The sequence below is a fragment of the Lactuca serriola genome, chromosome 5 (genome assembly GCF_051521515.1).
Source record: "Lactuca serriola cultivar US96UC23 chromosome 5, Lser_US96UC23_V15, whole genome shotgun sequence".
NCBI classification, from domain to species: domain Eukaryota; kingdom Viridiplantae; phylum Streptophyta; class Magnoliopsida; order Asterales; family Asteraceae; genus Lactuca; species Lactuca serriola.
In genome coordinates, this window is record NC_136412.1 from 275,013,882 (window position 1) to 275,034,497 (window position 20,616).

At 32.3% G+C, this 20,616-nt stretch overlaps 1 protein-coding gene across 2 annotated transcripts; it reads left to right on the forward strand.

Annotated features, from left to right (window-relative positions):
• Positions 1 to 14,847: 14,847 nt before the first annotated feature.
• LOC145054360 (putative protein phosphatase 2C 39) lies at positions 14,848 to 16,750 on the forward strand. 2 transcript variants are annotated; one of them, XM_079002523.1, is made up of 5 exons: positions 14,848 to 15,005; positions 15,456 to 15,704; positions 15,783 to 16,059; positions 16,140 to 16,294; positions 16,389 to 16,750. In XM_079002523.1, the coding sequence occupies exons 1-5, from the start codon at positions 14,973 to 14,975 to the stop codon at positions 16,521 to 16,523; spliced, it is 849 nt and encodes a 282-aa protein (XP_078858649.1). In that variant the 5' UTR covers positions 14,848 to 14,972; the 3' UTR covers positions 16,524 to 16,750. The 2 variants fall into 2 exon arrangements, with proteins under 2 accessions (XP_078858649.1, XP_078858650.1); XM_079002524.1 differs by lacking the exon at positions 14,848 to 15,005 and adding an exon at positions 15,033 to 15,052.
• Positions 16,751 to 20,616: the final 3,866 nt, after the last annotated feature.

Consider the following 20,616-nt stretch of genomic DNA (forward strand, 5'->3'; position numbering starts at 1 on the left):
ATGTATGATGCTTATTCAATAACAACAAAACTTCATCAAATACTTCATTCAAGCACTACAAATAGTCAACACAGAATTGGAAACCCTTGAAATCTCGGTTTAAATCCATTTTGGACTAGGATTTCCTTGTTGGACCTAATGGACCAATAGGCTTCCAATTTAACCATCTTGAACATAGAGCTCTCAAATGGGCCCTAATTGGACCCATATACATGAAACTTAATATTTTGGGCCTTATAAACCCAAAATAAACTAGGTTAACTTTAATGGGCCTTATTGGGTCACAACCAAATTAATTTAGCTCTAATAGGTCATAAAAATCATTCTTTGATTTTTGTTGGGCCAAAAATCATCTAACTTAACCATAAAATGGGCTTAAGCATACAAGGCCCAAATTTTCTCTTTTCCCCTCTCCCTTTTCGGCCCAACCTACAAAAGAAAGAGAGTTGACTTTTCCTATGCCACCTCACATTTATCCATAGGTTTTCCATACATCCATCTCATGTTTTCATGCAAGTCAACTCAAAGATCTCTCTTCTCTCCTCTCTCTTTTGCTCTCGGCCAAAACAAGACACACACAAACACTCACAATATTCATCTCCACTCTCTCCAAATCCTTTCAAGAACACTTACACTCATTCATCAAATTTTCGAGATTAACGAAGCCTTCAAGGAGATTTAACCCACAAAATTCATCATCTAAGATAAGATATTGCTTGGATCCATAATCTAGCTACTTCATTTCATCAAAAATTTCTTCTAAATCTATTCAATCTTGTGATCTTGCATCTTAGAAGCCTCTAAATTCGAGATCATCCAAGAAAGCTTACTAGGATCGAAATTTTCTTCATTCCTCTCTTCAAAACCGAAACCACAACTCAAGGTGAGCTTCATACCTCTCTCTTTTTGGTTTTCATGTGTTTTATGGGGGAGAATACAAGAAAATGTGTAGATCTATGTGTATATGTATGTTATGTGTGATTTTATGCATGTATGTGTATAATTATGTGTTTTTGTGATAAATATGTAACAAAAAAAGGGTGAATCTCGAGATCTATGGTATGAGAAGAGAAACAAACATAATCTAGGTTATTCTACACTAATCAAGTCATGAATAATAATTTATAAGATTATAATAAACATATTTCAACATAAAAACCCATTTTTGGGCTTAAAATGTCAAATATACAAAACTAGGGTTAAAAATGGCCAAGTCACGGTTTCTTAAGGGCCAAAATAGTCAAAACAGTTTCCATAATTGTTTTTCTGAATAATACAATTTTCAAAGGACTTAAAATGTGAATTTTTAGCTTAATGGACTAATTTTGGGCTTTTTGGCCCAATAAGCCTCAAATTGCGAAAAATGACAAATTTAAGGGGCTGAAATGAAACTTTCTGTAAAAAAAGGGGATAAATAGCATAATAAGCTATTTCAAGGGTCAAAAATGCTTTTCACTATCAAAAAGGACCAAAAATGTAAAGTTTTTAGATTTTGGGCCAAAACTGTAAAAGTTGCGAAAAATGGGGTTTTAACCGAGAAATACCATTCTGGAAGGGCTGAATCTATTAACAAAATAAATTTTGGGTTAAAACTGTCTTTTCAACAAGTTTATGATGCAAAAGTGTCAAGAAAATGTTTTAAGGACTAAAAATGAAATTCTTTTATATAAAGGACTAAAATTGTTATTTTTATAAAAAGAAAGGTAGTGAAAAGGTCAAACTTCTACTTTTAAACAAATTAATTCATTAAGTCAAAATACAAAATCCACGACTACCGACAAAATGGAAAACAAATACACTTTCAACACCAAATATCGTTATAAACGAATTGATTCGGTCTCGAATCAATACAAGACAACAATCGTTAAATCAAAACACTTCAATAGATACGCGATAACTACAATGAGTAAATCTTCAAACTTTGGGCTTGAGAGTTTCAAATCATGCTTGATGGATCTTGCAAGTCCATCAAAATGATCTTTGGGCCCAAAGGGATAACGCTTATGTGTTATTGGGCCTCTTATGACCCAATTACGTGTAAAAGGACTTTCAATAGCTCTTATGTGCTAATGGACTCTAGTGACCCATTAGTAAGGCTAGTAAGGTCAAAGTAATCAAATGCGAGTTGGGCCATCGTGTCTTTCGCATCCCCGACAGCCTTAGGTAGTTACGATAGTATTGGGACATAGTGCTCCTCTTCTCTTCGTTCGCTAAGGCTTACGAGAAATCAAAGTAGACGAAATTAGGACGATGTACAATGTGAGAGGACGATCCAAACACTGGAGGATATGCTGCGGGCATGTGTGCTGGATTTCGGAGGGAGTTAGGATACGTACCTCCCACTGGCAGAGTTTTCGTACAATAACAGTTATCATGCCAGTATTGACTGAGCACCATTTGAGATGTTATATGGACGGAGGTGCAGGACCCCAGTGTGATGGGATGAAGTTAGGCATCGGGTTTTGGGGAGCACGGAGGTGGTGCTCGAGACCACCAGACTGATTCAGCAGGTGTGCGACCGATTGCGAGTCGCGCAGAGTCATCAGAAGAGTTATGCGGACCGACGGCGATCAGACCTCGAATATCAGGAAGGAGACTTTGTCTTACTGAAGGTGTCACCCTGGAAAGGGATTATCCAGTTCTGCAAGAGGGGAAAATTGGGGCCTCGGTTCATAGGTTCGTTCAGGATCATAGCCCGGGTGGGCAAGGTGCCATATCGTTTAGAGCTCCCAGAGGAGCATAGTCGGATTCACAACACCTTCCATGTGTCTCAACTCCGGAAGTGTGTTGCCGACGAGTCTTCAGTCATAGCCTTGGACGACATTCAGTTGGATGGGGGCCTGAATTATGTCGAGAGACCAATTGCGATCCTAGACAGGAAGACAAAGAAGCTCCGTAATAAAGAAGTGAAGTTGGTAAAGGTATAATGGCAGCACTGGAAGGGTTCCGAATGGACCTGGGAATCGAAAGATGAAATGCGAGGTTTCTATCCGGAGTTGTTTGGACCAGCAGACTTCGAGGACGAAGCCTAGTTCAAGTGGGGGAGAGTTGTAACACCCTGATCCTCAGGTATTAATAACGATATTTTGGTTTGGAATTTTTTGAAGAACCTACTCGGCGAGTTGGCCTCCCTACTCGTCGAGTAGTAGCGGGTTTGTCCGCGAAGTTTAATGACCTACTCGCCGAGTCCAATATGGGACTCGACGAGTAGATGCTGGCAGATGAAACCCTAGATTTCGGTGCCTTGCACCCTGTTTAAAGGGTCATTAGCCTCCCCTTTACAACTCTTTACCTCCCAAAAACCCTGATTCGAGTGTGAGTGTGTTCTTGGTGATTTTAAGCTTGAAGGAAGGATTTGGTGAAGGAAATACTTCAGGAAGCAAGCCAGAGGAAGCAAAGGACTCGTGGGGATTCAAGATCTACTTTTGTGGAGCACTTTCTGAAGGTATTAAGCCGTTCCTTGGCTCATTTCCACCCAAAACCCTCTTGTGCATGGATTCTAAGAAAGGGTTTTTGTGTTTAAGCCAAGATCTGAAGTTGTAACTTCAGATCTGGACTCCTTTTGGCCTTTAGAGGCATAAAGTTATCAGTTGTTCTTAGCTTGTGCCTACCCTCTAGTGTAGGACTCCATTCCAAGTTTAGATTTGCTATTTTAGGGCCTTAGAGCCTTGCATGCACGTAAAGTTTGCAACTTTACGTGGAAAGCATGCCTCAGAAGCTTAGATCTGTAATTTGGAAGCATTGCATGACTCAAAAGAGTCTGTATGGCTTAAGATCTGATAGGACTCCACGAGTCGCAGGGGGTGACTCGGTGAGTCATATGAAGGCAGGCATGGACTCGGCGAGTTGGATGAACGACTCGGTGAGCCCGATGAATATTGTTATAGACTCGACGAGTTGGATGAACAACTCGGCGAGTCGGATGAAGATTACCTAGAAGTCGACGAGTTGAAGGAACAACTCGGCGAGTCGAGTAAGATTCCCCCAGCTATTGGATGTTCGTAGACGTGTCGAGTGGCAAGCAAGGAAACTCGACGAATGACCTTAGATTTTCAATCAAGACCATGTGAACTCGACGAGTCACCTCGATGACTCGGCGAGTAGACGTTATCCCGGGAAACTCGGCGAGTCACTAGTTGTACTCGGCGAGTTACGGTCAACATGGACTGTTGACTTGATCTTGGCTGTAGTTGTCCAGGATTGACTTTGGGGAAATGACTGGATATTTTGTGGCACTTTTTAGGCAGTTGAGTGGAGCAGCTCGTGGGGTATATTTGGTCGCAAAGTGTCAGTTCAACATTCGTGTCAGGTGAGTCTTTTCACCATACCTATGGGTCTAAGGCACCAAGGTCGGCCCATTATGTGATCATGATATATGTGATAGACATTCTGTGTTTTGTTATGTGATTGCATGTTTTGTATGAAGACCCCGGGGGAAGCCCGCGACATTGGATGTAAGACCATGTGGAGTAGCCCATGGCAGTCCTAAGTGAAGACAATGTAGTCCCATGGCATTCTCTCAGGTTTCATGTATGCATGGCTTATGTGATATGTGTGTAGCTTTTATAGCTAACAGGATATGTGATATGTAGATTGTGTGTGTGGTATACTCTGGGAAACTCACTAAGCATTTCGGTTACAGATTGTTGATTGTTTCAGGCACTTCAGAGCCTAAGGGCAAAGGCAAGGCGTGATGACGTGGCGTGCACTCTACCTCTCTTGTGTGTGTGTTGGGACTCTCTGATGTTTTCAAAAAGTACAATGCAATTGTAATAATTGCGAATTGGAAAACAAATGGTTTGGAAATCTATGGATTATGCGATTTGTTTGATTAATTAAAAATGAAAATTTTCTCGGTAAAAATTGGGTCGTTACATATTATAATATAAACATATACATATGTGCATTTGAAAAAATATGCACATATATACCTAAAATTTTACCTTTTTTTTAAAAAAATTGCAGTGTTTTTTTTAAATATAGTTTTTTTTTTAAAAAAACTAGAACTTTCTTTAAAAAACTTACAACTTTTTTAAAGAAAATTGCAGCTTTTTTATTTAAGAATGCAGTTTTTTTTTAATTACAGTTTTTTTTTGAAAAAACTGATGTTTTTTTTTTTGAAAAAACTGCAGTTTTTTTATTTGAAAAAACTGCTGTTTTCTTTTAAAAAAAACTGCACTTTTTTGAAAAAATTGCATTTTTTTAAAAAAAATATTTTTTAAAAGTTTTTTCAAAAATTTATGTTTTTTATAAAAAAATAAAAAAAATATGCATTTAAAAAAAATGAAAAATACTATTTTAAATATATATATATATATATATATATATATATATATATATTATATATATATATATATATATATATATATATATATATATATATATATGAAAATTTGATTTATGATGTAAATTTTTAGACATTTATATTAATATGTTAAATAACACAAAAAAAATTAAACATTAAATGAGATTGATAAGATGACAATCATGTCCTTAATGAATTACTTTTGATCCAACGCTCCACTTTTAGTTCTCGGGTTCTCGGGAAACTATGAGTTCTCAACCGATCTCAACCATATATATATATATATATATATATATATATATATATATATATATATATATATATATATATATATATATATATATATATGGGCTTAGGGAATATGTGGCTGTTATGTACCTAATATTAGGTATAGAACCATCAAAAACTAAATCGTTTTAATAAAATGCGATAAAATCTCTCTATCATCTTTCTTGTATTCTCTATTAGACTAGATGATAGGCTTTGTACATATTTTTATGGAGTTTTAAATATTTAATTTTGCAACACAAACCATGTATAAAAATACATTATCAACTACCTATAAATCTTCATATTCAAATTTAATATAGAAAACTATAATGAAAGATTGAAATTGTTCATTAAAAACCCAATAAACTTCTTCCCATAACACATCAAAAAGAACCATGCAAGTATATATATATATATATATATATATATATATATATATATATATATATATATATGGTAAGTGTCAAAGAAAGTTATGAAGCCTACTAAATGTTTAATATAAACAACACATTCAAAATACATAGATGTTGGAGATAAATTATGAATCAAAAAATAATATGAGCTCAAAAGCAATAGGAAGAAGCTAACAATGAAAAAACTTGTGTTTTTAATCAAAATGAAGTTAATTTCGATGGTTCTATACCTAATATTATATACATGACAGCCACATATTCACTTTTCCTTATATATATATATATATATATATATATATATATATATATATATATATATATATATATATATATATATATATATATATACACACACACTAGCAATTGGCCCGCGCAAAGCGGCGACAAAAAATTAGTTTGTTATTAGAGAACATATTCCAAAAAAACAGTTACCACATTGGTCAATCGAATATGGAAATTTTTGAACTTTCGCATTTTATTGGACATGCGTTGTAAGTCTATTGATTGTCTTTGTGTTTGTTCGGTATATATTTTCTTACATTGGATTCGTTATACCAAAAACAGATAATATACAACTACATTTTCATCTGGTATGATACCAGGAAAAGTGTCATCGGTGAATAGTTCGAGGCTTTTGGTTTCTGAAGGAGTCTCCACTTCCAATGAACTGGGAATTGCTCACGTTAACTAAAAAAAAGGATTTGCCAAGATACGTGGAGAATTAATAAGTCAGGTCAATAGGATAATAATGTGAGATGAGCTGCATGAAATTTGGATAAGATGGGTGTTATTAAACACACCCGATTTTAAAGATAAAACCACTTTAAAAAGTCAATACCATCTTTACATGAGTTAAATAACCGTAATTGATATGACTTAGAGGTAATAATTACATATTAACATATATTGTTACATTTTTATTTTTATTTACCGGATGGAAACAATATTTTATCAAAATATTAAATTACTTTTACATCTTAACCCCTTTCAATTAAAACATATTTTCAATTTATATAATTTTCTATTTTGAAAAATTACTTTCAACCCTTATTATTTCACTTTAATATATATATATATATATATATATATATATATATATATATATATATATATATATATATATATATATATATATAATACTTCTTTGTTGTGCCGGTATTCGGAGGGTTTTGCGGAAAATAATTTACAAGTCGGTCACTGTACCAAATAAGAAACTAAATAAAAATAATTTGTATACAAGTCGATCAATGTACCAAATAATAAAAATAATTGTTATTATCACTTATATTATTTTTTGGTTAATATAATTTTTATACAAGACTTTTTTAAATAAGAAACTAAGTAAAAATAAAGTATAAAACAACCAATATATTCTTGCTTTTAATCTTAAACAATAATATATTTATACATTTAACCCTAAATAACAATGTATTTTTATTTGTCACCCAAAATAACGTATTTTTTATTTTTATCTTGAATAAGCTTACGGAATGAAAAACTAATTGTCTTTGGAAATTAATCACCGGAAAAATTATATATATATATAATTAATTAAAAAAAATAAATATAATTTTATAAGAAATCTATACAAACTCTATTAAAATAAAGAACAAATAAAATTGTTATATAATAATAATAATAATAATAATAATAATAATAATAATAATAAATTGAAAAAAAGGAAGATTAAGTTAGTCTTTTTATCCCAAATGACCAAAACTGTTATATATATAAACCACAAGGATACAACCTATTAATTTTCTAACTTAGGGACCAAAACTTATTAACTTTTTAACTTAGGGACCAAAACTTCAATCAGACCAAAAGCTCAAGGGTCATTTCTATAATTTACTCTAAAATAAACGTGAAAGTAGTTTTGAAAAGTGGACAGGTTATAATATTTCGTTAGTTCATTACATTTTTAATATTTTTTTAATTGAGTTTTCCAACAATGGTTTTGAATGGGTGGTTTTGACTTTTTAGTGGGTGCCTTTAAAATCCATTTGGATAAGATTTCAAAATATAGTTAATTTAACTTTTAATTATTATTTTAATAAGAGATAATTGTACTTAAAGCTTATATATTTGTACAACTTAAAAATATTATTATTTTATTAATGGTTACTTGTAGTATTAGCTTAATGACTTGAACGTCTTAAAAAAAAATATTATTATTATATTGAATCTATTTTTAGAAATAGTAAGATTTACTTTATAATATAATATAGATATATAGGGTTAGGTTCACGTGAGACAATAGTATTTTGTGAGACAAGGGGACCAAATCTTGACCATTCATCTTGAATAATATAAGACTAAAATAAAATAAAATTACACAATAAGGAAGCACAAGGAGACGGTGGCATTTTTGCAATTAAATGGAACTTCAGGATTAGAATAAGGGTGCGGAGGGGCAGTAAGGGGATTTTACTGTCTATTTCATTCAGGTCGTAAAAACTTTATATATCCTCTTCAATCTTCTTCATTCTGATCTGCAAAACCCTAAGCAACCTCGATACGAACACCACAATTCGTCTTATCCAATCTCTATTATCAACATCTTCTACTTCGTTCTGATTCGGAGTTTCAACATTGTTATTTTGATTCTAAAATCGGATCAAGTTCTCGAGCATCAACATTCCTGAATCAAATGAAATCGAAGCTTAGTTTTACAACAAATGGATCATTCAACAGAACCGAATTCATATTTGCATCAAGAGTTAATCCAGGTGACGTATAATACTATAATTTCTTCTTGATTTTATATTTGTGGGTGATTTTGAGTTAAAATATTCTAATTGTCGATTTTATAATATGTATGTGATGATGAGTTGATGTATTCATCTATGAGATTTCTTCTCACTCTGATTCTACTTTGCATCGATCTTCCAAAACCCCCCAATAAATCCCTAAAAGTCGATTTTGATTCACTGTCATTTTGATTTTAAACGTTTTTATTCATATTCTGATCTTGAATCATGTTTCTGCCAATCCTTCAACTGCTACTTCTTCTCATGATTCTTAGTTGAGGAAGGATTTTTCTCATCAGGTAATAAAAGATTCCATTGACTCATTTTTTGCTGTTAACAATTTCAATGTTAATAAATCTACAATCCAAGCTAAGTTATTATGCATAAATGAAGTTATTCACAAAATCTGTAGAGATATTCTAGGAATTTGAATTATAATTTGATTCAAGATCTTAGTTTTTTTGGTTTATCTTATTAGTTTCATACTTCTAGTGTCAGTTAGGTGTTTGGTAAATTTAGTCATCGCCCGCTAGGTGTTCGACATAATGCACTCTGTATTGATTTCATATTTTCTGCAAGAAAATTGTTATTGAAAATGATAGAATGTTATGCAAACATAACTTGCTTCCTAAATTGATTTTAGATGTTATTTTGTTTGAGTAATTGGATTATCTAGTAAATATTTAGTGAAATATAGTTTGATAATTTGATATTCTAAGTATTCTAGTTTTGATAAGTAATATGGTACTTCTTAATTTAATTTAGATGTTACTTTGTTTGATAAGTTAGATGATCCAGTAAAATATTAGTAAAATAGTCTTTAGTAACTTAATATCCTAGGTATTATGATTTGTAAAGTTAGGTGTTACTTCATAAATTTGATTTAAGATGTTATTTTATTGATTAACCAGATGTTACTACTTACTTTGATAAGTCAAAACTAAAATTTTGAGAATTTGTTATTCTATCCTGACATAACTGAATTCATATCTTTATGTTTTAGTTCGATAATATTTGATTCAGATTTAGATTGTACATAATGTAGATTCTAAATCACCTCTTATAATAGGCTTTAGGAAGTTGTTAAACAATTTATTCTAATTTAGGAATTATTTTTTTGAAATTTATATTGTAGCTATGGTTAGTGTTTGATCCTAATTCACTATAGCTTGGGCTAGAAAATGAACTTCTTTATTGTAGTTTCGGTTAAATATTTTTGAAATTATTTACTGTAGCTAGGATTAGTGTTTGAGACACATTAAAAGCTAATGAAATTTATTCTGATGTGTTCTTAATGCGACAGATGGAAATTTATTCTGGAATAATAAGTGGAAATGTGAAATATTGACTTGGGTAAAGAAGGTTTTCTACAGAATAAGAAGCATACAAAATAGTTATGCTTTGACCAATCAGATTCCAATTCCATAAGAAAGTAACTGACGAAGCAAAGGAATAGGTAAATGTTGATAATGATGGTCATTAAAAATGATGAAGGAATGGATCGATGCAAGAAACATACTGGAAGGATAAGAATAATTTTTTTTTTAGAATATTTGTAAGTATTTGATTATGAATGACATGGTAGTGTTTTGTTTGTTTGAATATTGGTTATCTTTTTTTAGTTTTGAACAATAGGTATGGTTGTTTCAATGGCCAGTGAATGTTTCACGTAATAATAGTCATGGTTAAAAAATAGTTATGCTTTTACTAATCTGAAATATCATACTTTTATGATCAAATGTTCATTTTTTGTTATAGTTCATGTACAATATTTTAATAGAGTCATGTTATATGTTTTCTGTACATTTATAATATTTTATTAGAATAATGTTAAATGTTGTTTTTTATAGATTTATATGTAGTGACCTTTTTACAATAATATTTTAGAATTTATAGATATATGTAATGTTAATAAAACCTACTTACTGTGTATATGAGGAATATTCTAATAGAATAAATTTATAGGTTGTATGCTTATGTATAATAATTCTGTTTGAATAATGTTATATGTTTTAGAATATTAGAAAATTACATATATTATATTTTTATGAATACAGAAATATTAAAATATTTCACTAGAGAAAAGTGGTCTAATGGTCTTAAGGTCTCAAAAAAATTGACATTTAGAACATTAATTCTATTAGAATAGTGTTAAACTTTGTTGGTTTTTATAGATTTATATGTAATGACCTTTTTTCAAAAAAAAATGAATTTATAGTTATATGTAATGTTAATAAGACTTATTTATTATGTATATATAGAATATTCTGATAGAATAATTTTACAGGTTGTATGTTCATGTATAATAATTCTTTTGGAATAATGTTATATGTTTTAGAGCATTAGAATATTACATATATTATATTTTCATGAACACTAAATATTAGAATATTTCACTAGAGAAATGTGGTCTCATGGTCTCATGGCCTCACAATATTAAGGTCATCTCATTTGAATCTAGCGCATGATGTATGATGTTGATAATCTAATTAAATAATTTTATAAGTTTCTTGTTAAATAATTTCATTTATTAAATAAAAAAAATATGTATATGTAGAATATTCAAATAGAATAATGTTATGTGTTATTTGTTTTCATAAATGTATATGTAGAATATTCTAATAGAATTATGTTATAGCTTTTAAAATAAATAAGTTAATTTATTACATGAAAATAATGTGTAGTATATGTAAAACATTCTATTATAATAATGTTATATGTTGTTACATTTTAGAGGTTTATACATAATGAGCTTTTTTAAAATATAACACTACTTGATTATATCAACAACAAATATCAATGTAGAATATAATACATAACAATAATCCAATCTAGAATATTAGTCATAGTAAGAAAACACATTCAATTACATCATCATTTATAAACATGTATTAGAATATTACACTTATAAATTATTAAAAATAGAATTATACACTTCAATAAGATATGAGTATCATCAATATAGAAAATATAATAATAGACTATATCATTAAATATGTGCACTATATCATGTATCATATTCTAAACAAAATATGGAACTAATTGAGTAGTTCAACAAACAAAAATCAAAGTAGACTATAACATTATATATATGTACACGTACAATATCCGGAATCCAAACTAAATCATCATTAGTTGAAACAAGTTCACTGCTTGAGTGTGATTCTTCAGCACCATCATTAATTTGACCTACAAAAAAGTATTCCATTAATATTAATTATTGTATAAATATTTACAAAATTGTATTCTAAACTTAATTTTCTAAATATAGAAGGACGTATGAGTAATGTTTTTCAATTATTCTAATCAGAATAATATATTATTTACTATGTAATGTAATAAAAAAAATATGATGAAATGCGACCAAGTACCATTTCTGCTTCATGCTAAACTGGTCCAAATTCATCTTTTACTTCACATGCTACTGACAAGGATGATAGTAACTAACCTAAACCTTTCACTCATATAATCAAAGTAATAAAAACAATGAGGAAACATCTTTCAAGCTTCAAGCTTCAAGCATCAACATAGTCTGAGATTTCCCTACAATGATTACACCAATCCTTCATATATGCACCATTTAGTGTACTTATCTAAATATGATGGAAAAACAACAACATTTATATTAACAAGAATATGATTTAATCATTTAGAGGCAAACCAATGATAAAACATGTTCCAAGCTCCCAGCATCAACATGGTCAGATATTTCCCTACGATGCAAGCACCAATCTTTCAAAATCTTTCAAACATGCATAAATATACATCATGATACTTAAAATAAAACATAAAACATATTATTATTCTAATCATAATAATATACAATTATATCAATATTTAAACAAAATTATGCTAAAATCAATCTCCAACCTTTTGTGTATGAAAAAAAAATCATATTTAAACAAAACTGTAGTGAAGCTAATATCAGAAGCAAACATTATATCATTTTTCACCAATTGTGACTCATATTTTGTAAGTATGCACATATTATTAAAGAGGACTTAAGTTGTAGGAAGGAGGGAGTGATAAATAAGACTCATTATTCATTTAGGACTTTCATCAAACAGGTATAGTGCATTTTTAGTTTAAGAGAACTTGCTCAATAATAATAATTTTTCGTACATACCTCGTTCATTTATAGAAAGAATACATATTAGCTCAAAGATTCGTTGTTGTTGCTTGCTTTTCTTTACGTAATATGTGCTCGAATGCGCAGGAAAAAAATAAATCTTGAAACAAATTATTAATAGCTGAAATCAAAGCCTCTAATTGAGAATACATCGAAGATGATGATGAATTGCTGAAATCACAGATTTGATTGTAAAAAATCAAAGCTTGAAAATTGTTGCAAATCGATATCAATTTGCTGATGATGATGATCTGATGAAAATCATTGAATAGACTAACAATCGAAACTTCAAGTTCTTGCAGATCATACTTTTAGTTGCGATTTCATCAAGGGAATGAGATAACTTTTTGTGGAGGATTTGATCGATTTGGTTGCGATTGAGAAAATCATCAGATAAATGGGACGACATCTTGTTACGTTAAATGATGAATAGGAGATAAAACATGATTAGTTATTATGATTAGAACATTGACTAAACTGCCCCTAACAACTTAATTAGGCACTTAATCTGGGTTATTTTTTAGCCACAAGATTAGTTTTGATCAAAGGTTAAGATTTGGTCTTCATGTCTCACAAAATATAGGTGGTCTCAAATGAACCTCTACCTAGATATATATATACACTACAAGAAAACAAAGCTATAGCGGCGACAGCCAGCAATAGCGGCGACACGTAAATGACGCGTTACGTGTCGCCGCTATTGCTGGCTGTCTCCGCTAAAGGCGTCGCCGCTAAGTTTTCCCTCCGTTTGTCGCCGCTAATACCCTAAAATTGGAAGAGTGGTTTCGCTCATTGCCGCCACAAAATAATCGAGATGATGATGAGGACGAGTAGTTATTTTAGGATTTTATGAAACGTTTTGTAATTTGAAACAATACTAAATGTGGTATGGATTAATATTTTGAATTGATTGTATATAATATGTATTAATATTTTTATATAAAATATCAGACTTTTCAAATGCTATATAGATTAATATTAGGATTGATTATAAATTTAATGTGAAATAAATTTAAAAAAAAAATCAAAAGAGTATTACCGGCGACAGCTTTTGTGGCGTCACAACCTCATTAGTGGCGATAACATATTAGTGGCGACAAGTAGCATTAGCGACGACGGGAGCATTAGCAGCGACTGCTAGTATTTGCGGCAACATTAAGCGTATTAACGACGAAGCAATACCGGCGACGTATTTGCAGCGACATGTCGCCGCTAAAGGTATTAGCGGCGACACGTGTCGCCGCTGTTGCGCAATCTTCTTGTGTGTGTGTGTATATATATATATATATATATATATATATATATATATATATATATATATATATATATATATGTGTGTGTGTGTGTGTGAGAGAGAGACAAAAACGTATCTCATCGAACTCAAAAATAATTCACTATAAAAAGACTTAATATTCATTAAATTAATCACAAAAAAGAAATTACAATAAAGAAAGACAAGCACCAATCCAACACACAATTACATAGTACCAATCACAAATAGCACGAATCTTAAATTAATATATTACTTTTCGTCTATAAAGTAGTTTCAGATTAAAATGGTAACTTTGTGAGATCATTTTTGTAAATCAATATATTACTTTTTGTCCAATTGTAAATTTATACAAAATCATCGACAAGTCAAACGAATTACTTTTCATAGAAAATTATATACTGAAACGTCTACAAAAGTCAAAAACTACATATTTTAAACTAGGATTTCTTATAATATTTTTGAATCTATACACCAAAAATATGCAATATAATTTATGAATTATTTGAAAAAAAAAACATAATTTCAACAAAAATATACGTATATATTCATATTCCAAAAAAGTAAGTTTTTCTCTTTTTTTAATGTTTGTTCTTTTTTGGAATGTTTTAAAAATAAGTTTTGTTTTCACTGGTATTTGAGAGCCTGTATAAGTACGTATATATATCCCGTATGATCTGTCACCGATACTTCCGGTGCTTATCATTTTGGTGTTACATTACATCTGGACTTTGTGTGGGTCGTGTCAACTGTAGGAAGTGGTCGGCGTCATACTCCTCTCTCTCTCTCTCTCTCTCTCTCTCTCTCTCACAGATTACGATCACAAAATTCAACCATGATAGGCAAAGAAATCCTGCACAAGATGAAGGTAACTCACAATAATCATTCGTATATCAAGCAATTTTCTCATCACTTGTTAAGTCTCTTTCTCTACTCTGTTTTCAATGCATTCATGATTTGTTAGCAGTTGCAATTAGGTGCTAAGACTTATCACTCTGTATATATTCTGTTCTAGTTTCTTTCTCTTGTGTATAAGTATAATCAGGCTTCCAGTTCTAGTTCTAGTTCTGGATTCCAGCTTAATAACGCTAGGCTGTATGTTATTATTATTATTATGTACATAATACTTGATTATTGAATCTGAGAAGTTAGGGTTTATAGTGCTGGATTGTTCTTATTTCAAGTTTCTTCATATCTGATTAACAATTTAGGCAAACGTTAAATCAGGAGGTTGCATCAATATATAGCTAATAAACAGCAAATGTGCATATATAACCTTTCCGCCATTAAAATCTTATCTCCTTTCCTTGTCTGACAGGAAAAGGTTGGGCTATCGTCATGTTCAGCTGAAACTGGAAAAGGAAAGAGCAAGATGTCTAAACACGTTACACATGGGTATCATTTAGTTAAAGGAAAATCATATCATGACATGGAAGATTATGTATTCGCACAGTTCAAAAAGGTTGATGATAATGAACTCGGACTGTTTGCCATATTCGATGGTCACTTAAGCCATGAAGTTCCTGATTATCTCCGCTCACATTTGTTTGAAAACATTTTGAATGAGGCAAGAAACACCCTTTTTCTTCACTCCATTAAACTTTATTTTATAGATTCCTTACACCTCCTGTTTCCTTCTTTTCAGCCTGATTTCTGGACAGAGACCGAGTGTGCAATTAGAAGGGCGTACCGTATAACTGATGAAACTATACTTGAAAAAGCAGTTGATTTGGGTAAAGGAGGTTCAACAGCAGTTACTGCAATCCTGATAAACTGTAAAAAGCTTGTAGTAGCTAATGTAGGTGACTCACGTGCTGTGATATGCAAGAAAGGTGTGGCCAAACAGTTATCAATTGACCATGAGCCTAGCAAGGAACGCGAGGTTATTGAGGATAGAGGAGGCTTTGTGTCCACCTTTCCAGGTAAATTATATATATATATCTTTTATCTTTATTACCTACTACAACAAGGAAGGTATGACAGGGTATTAGATGGATGACAGGTGATGTGCCACGTGTCGATGGGCGGTTGGCTGTGGCCAGAGCATTTGGTGACAAGAGCTTGAAAGAACACTTGAGTTCTGAACCGGATGTATTCATGGAAATGATAGATGATGATACGGAATTCATAATCTTGGCAAGCGATGGTGTGTGGAAGGTTTGTGTTACTGACATCAGTCTCAGTCCAATGAATATCAAACACAGTCTGTTATGTCATGAGAACATGTGTCCTGATGTTGTGTTGATGGCAGGTTATGACGAATCAGGAGGCTGTGGATTGCATCATGAATGTGAAGGATGCAAGGGCAGCTGCAAAGCAATTGACCGAAGAGGCACTTACAAGGAAGAGCACCGATGATATTTCGTGCATTGTTGTAAGGTTCTGATGATATATCCTTATGCAGATGCAGCCATTGAGAAGAATAATATATATAAATTAAGCTGTTTCATGTTTGTTTTTGAGTCTTTCTATGTTCCTCAACATTTCGTTTTCAGTTTGTGTATCATATTTATCTTTTAATTGTCTTGCATTTCAGAGTCTTCTATAATATTGTATACATGCCAAGTTGTGTATGTTATTTCCCTGGATTTTATAGCATTCGAATTTTTGAAACTAACATTCTAATCTAACAGTTTACCGCTTTTACCATGTTTTACATAGCTGAAAACGTGTGTTGCTTTTAGCCTTTACCATGTTTTCACAATTACTAAAAACGTGTCACTATATACAACCCAAGTACAACGTTTAATTCTCATGGTACGATACATTTGTGGCTTTACAAAAGATGTCAACTTAACTTGATCACATATCTGTCATTTAGTTACAAAAAATACAATATGGTCCATAAAGTATAATCAAAAGTTAATCACCAACTAAAGTCGCATCTTTCTTTTTCTTTTTTGCACATTGCACTAGACTTTGTTAACTTTCCAAAAAAAAGCCAACACAAGTATCCTATTTATTATACTTTTAGACCGGAGGGTGTGGGAGGGACTCTTTCCTCATTTTTGGTGGGCCATATCTCTCTTTCCTTCACTTTCTTTTCCCTCACCTAAAAGTCAAGGAATGGGTGGGAAGCCCTTCCCTCACTTTTTTTTTAAAATATATTTCATACATATATTATATCCATTTTGTAGGGAATTAAAAACCATGAATTTTGATATATTTTTTATATTTTTATAGTAGATATATAATTTTATAAATATTTAAAAAAAATTTTAAAAAAAAAAAAAAAAAAAAACTGGCCAATGAGAAGAGAAGAGAGAGTGCGGCACCCCCTCCCCCCACCTCTTTTCCCGCACTCCTTTCCCTCACCCACGGAGTGGTGTTCAAGAGGGGAGGGAAGCTTCCCTCACCCCATTCCGTCCGGCCTTAGTTGTTTAGTACTTACTCATATATATCTAATTATTTTGTTCAAACATTGACATGTCCAAAATGTTGTTAGTTAGGCTATGTTTGGCGTATTATCTGAAAAGCTAGCTGTTAAATAAAAAACTAGTTAATAAAAAATAATGTTTGGTAAAACAAGCTAAAATATATAAAATTACATAAAAGGACATGTAATAGTATGTGTTTTTATAATTAATTAAGGGGTATATTTGAAATTTTTTTAAAAAACTCCTAAAAAGCTAGTCTAAGTAGTTTTTCAAAAAGCTAGCTTATAACCTAGTATTTGGCTTACCAAACACGACAAGATAAAAAAGCTCAAAAAAATAAGCTAACTTATCAGCTAGTTGTGGCACGCCAAACACAGTCTTAGTATTCTGCGATTGACTTTCCATATGAGCTTTAGTACAAATAAACGTGAGTCACTTAGAGAGATAGTGCAATTAATTACTATTTCCTTAATATAAACAAGGGTTATTGTCACTGTAGCCCAACAAACTTTAGTATATTGGTTTAAATGGTCCCTCGTGACTTTTTTTGGTAGTTTAGGGGCATAAAGTCTATTTTTACCTGCTAAAAAAGGCCCAAGACTTGTTATTACCGGTATTCTTGATGACATGGCCTTTTTCACAACTTATAAGAATTGAGTGCATGCATTGACTTGACTTTTTCAAAAATGGTGACTAGATCTTCAACATTGTGTCCTTTATAACCCGTGCTCCTTAAACAATGTCGACCCACTAGCACTAATCATTCCCCTCACATACTCATCCACCTTCGCTGCAACTTCATGGGCTTGAGGTCCGATGTGCTTAGTGATGCTCTGTTCACATATTAAGAATTTTATATTCAAGTATTCTTACTAAATTGCAGAATCAATCGATCGATAAAATGGTGAAATTTAATCAATCAGCCCATCAATCACCTTTGCAGCTTCACGAAGCTTACGCAATTTGGGACTTGCTTGGAGTTTAGCTAAAGTGCTACTCAGAGCTCCAACGGGAGTTGCAGGTCCATCTAATGTGGTTGTGGGTAAAGGTCCATCTAATGTGGCTGTGGGTAAAGGTCCATCTAATGTGGCTACAACCAATTCAACAACTCTTAAATAGACGTGTTGAACCTCAAAACATATACCTAAACAAATATGGTGTGGTATTGCAATAGGGAACCATATGGCTCGGATACATACCAATGTTATCTATATAATGAGTGTGGTATTACAACATATTGGCCTCAAGAATCTTTGAAACCTCATGAGCACTCTCAAAAGCTTTCACAAAACCATATTTGATCTCTATAATTGCCGGCAACAAGTTTATACTATGCACATCTTCTTTCATGGATGATAGGGGTGGTTCTTTCTCACTCTCCACCACTGCCCGGTGACAGCAGCCGCCACCACCGTCATTTCCACTCTTAGCATCCACCATCGTCCTCCCCTGAATCTCAGGTTTCCCGATTTTGCTACCCTTTCATCAACTTCAGCCAATTCAGACCCAATGACACCCTCCATTTACGTAAAAAAAGAAGTCCCTTAGGGCGTTATGTGGAGATGATCAGGAAATTGGAGCTCCCATAGGGCGTAATCACTGAAGGCGACACCAATATTTTTTAGGGCAGCGATGTAGGCGGTTTGAATCCTGATTGCGTCGCTTCCTCCCTTGATTTGTCGGCATACCAACTATTGGTGGTTGTCGTTGCTGTTGTGTCGACGATTATCGGTGGCATAGCCTCCACCTCAAGTAGAATCATAAGCCTATCGAGAGCTAGGGTTGCAAATCTAGTTTTGTTTCGGGTGAATTTGGTGCTCAATTTGTTGAATTTAGGGAAGAATGAGGATATTAGGAAGATGGGCGCCACGTGGACTATTTCAGTTGACCAAATGCCACGTGGCATATCAAAACTGATGATTAGGAAGGGGTTCACTGGGTGACCCCTTCATATTTTTTATAATGACCTTTTAAAACGGTAAAACACAAGTACATACCTCTAAAAGGCAAAAAAAAAAAAAAAAGTCACGAGTGACCATTTAAACCAATATACTAAAGTTTGTTGGGCTATAATGATAATAACCCTATAAACAAATATGAAATGTTAAGCCATGGTGAATGGTGACTTCAATCACGAGTGAAATTAACATAATAGAGAATTTTCTAAAGTTTTTACATGTGAGACGGCTTTGATTCCATGCATGAATGTTGCCGTGTGCAAAGTTTTAACTAGGGTGTAAACGAGCCGAGCCGGGCCCGAGCTTGACCAAGCTCGAGCTCGGCACGTTTAATTTTGAGGAAGCTCGAGCTCGATTCGAGCCTTAAAATGAAGCTCGAGCTCGGCTCGTGAACAATTTAGTGGGCTCGCGAGCCTAATCGAGCCTCTATGTGTGTGTGTGTGTGTGTGTGTGTATATATATATATATATATATATATATATGTAGGGTTAGATTATTTTGTTTTCACTATCTATTGTTTGCATGTATGACTGATTCTGGACCAATCATTTTAGTTATTTTAAGAAAATAATTAATGCATATTACATGTTGAAGATATAATAGATATTAATTACATCTTCAGCATTTAATAAGCATTAATTATTTTCTTAAAATAACTAAAATGATTGGTCCAGAATCAATCATACAGCCACACAATAGATAGTGAAAGCATTTACCTAACTTTATATATATATATATATATATATATATATATATATATATATATATATATATATGTTTGTGTGTGTATGTATGTATGTATGTATGTGTGTGTGTGTGTGTGTATATATATATATATATATATATATATATATATATATATATATATATATGCTCGTTTAGGCTCGCGAGCCCATGAATTGAAGCTCGGCTCGAGCTCGTTTAACAAATGAGCCTCATATTTAGGCTCGAGCTCGGCTCAGGCTCGTTTAATTCGATCTCGAGTCGATCTTTTAACGAGTCGATCCTGAGTAGCTCACGAGTAGCTTGACTCACTTGCACCCCTAGTTTTAACAACCGAAGTAGCCGATGATTTAAAATTAACTCAAAGAGACTCCAAATTTGTACAAGTCTGGTTTTCTAAACCAGATTTCACCAAGTTTAT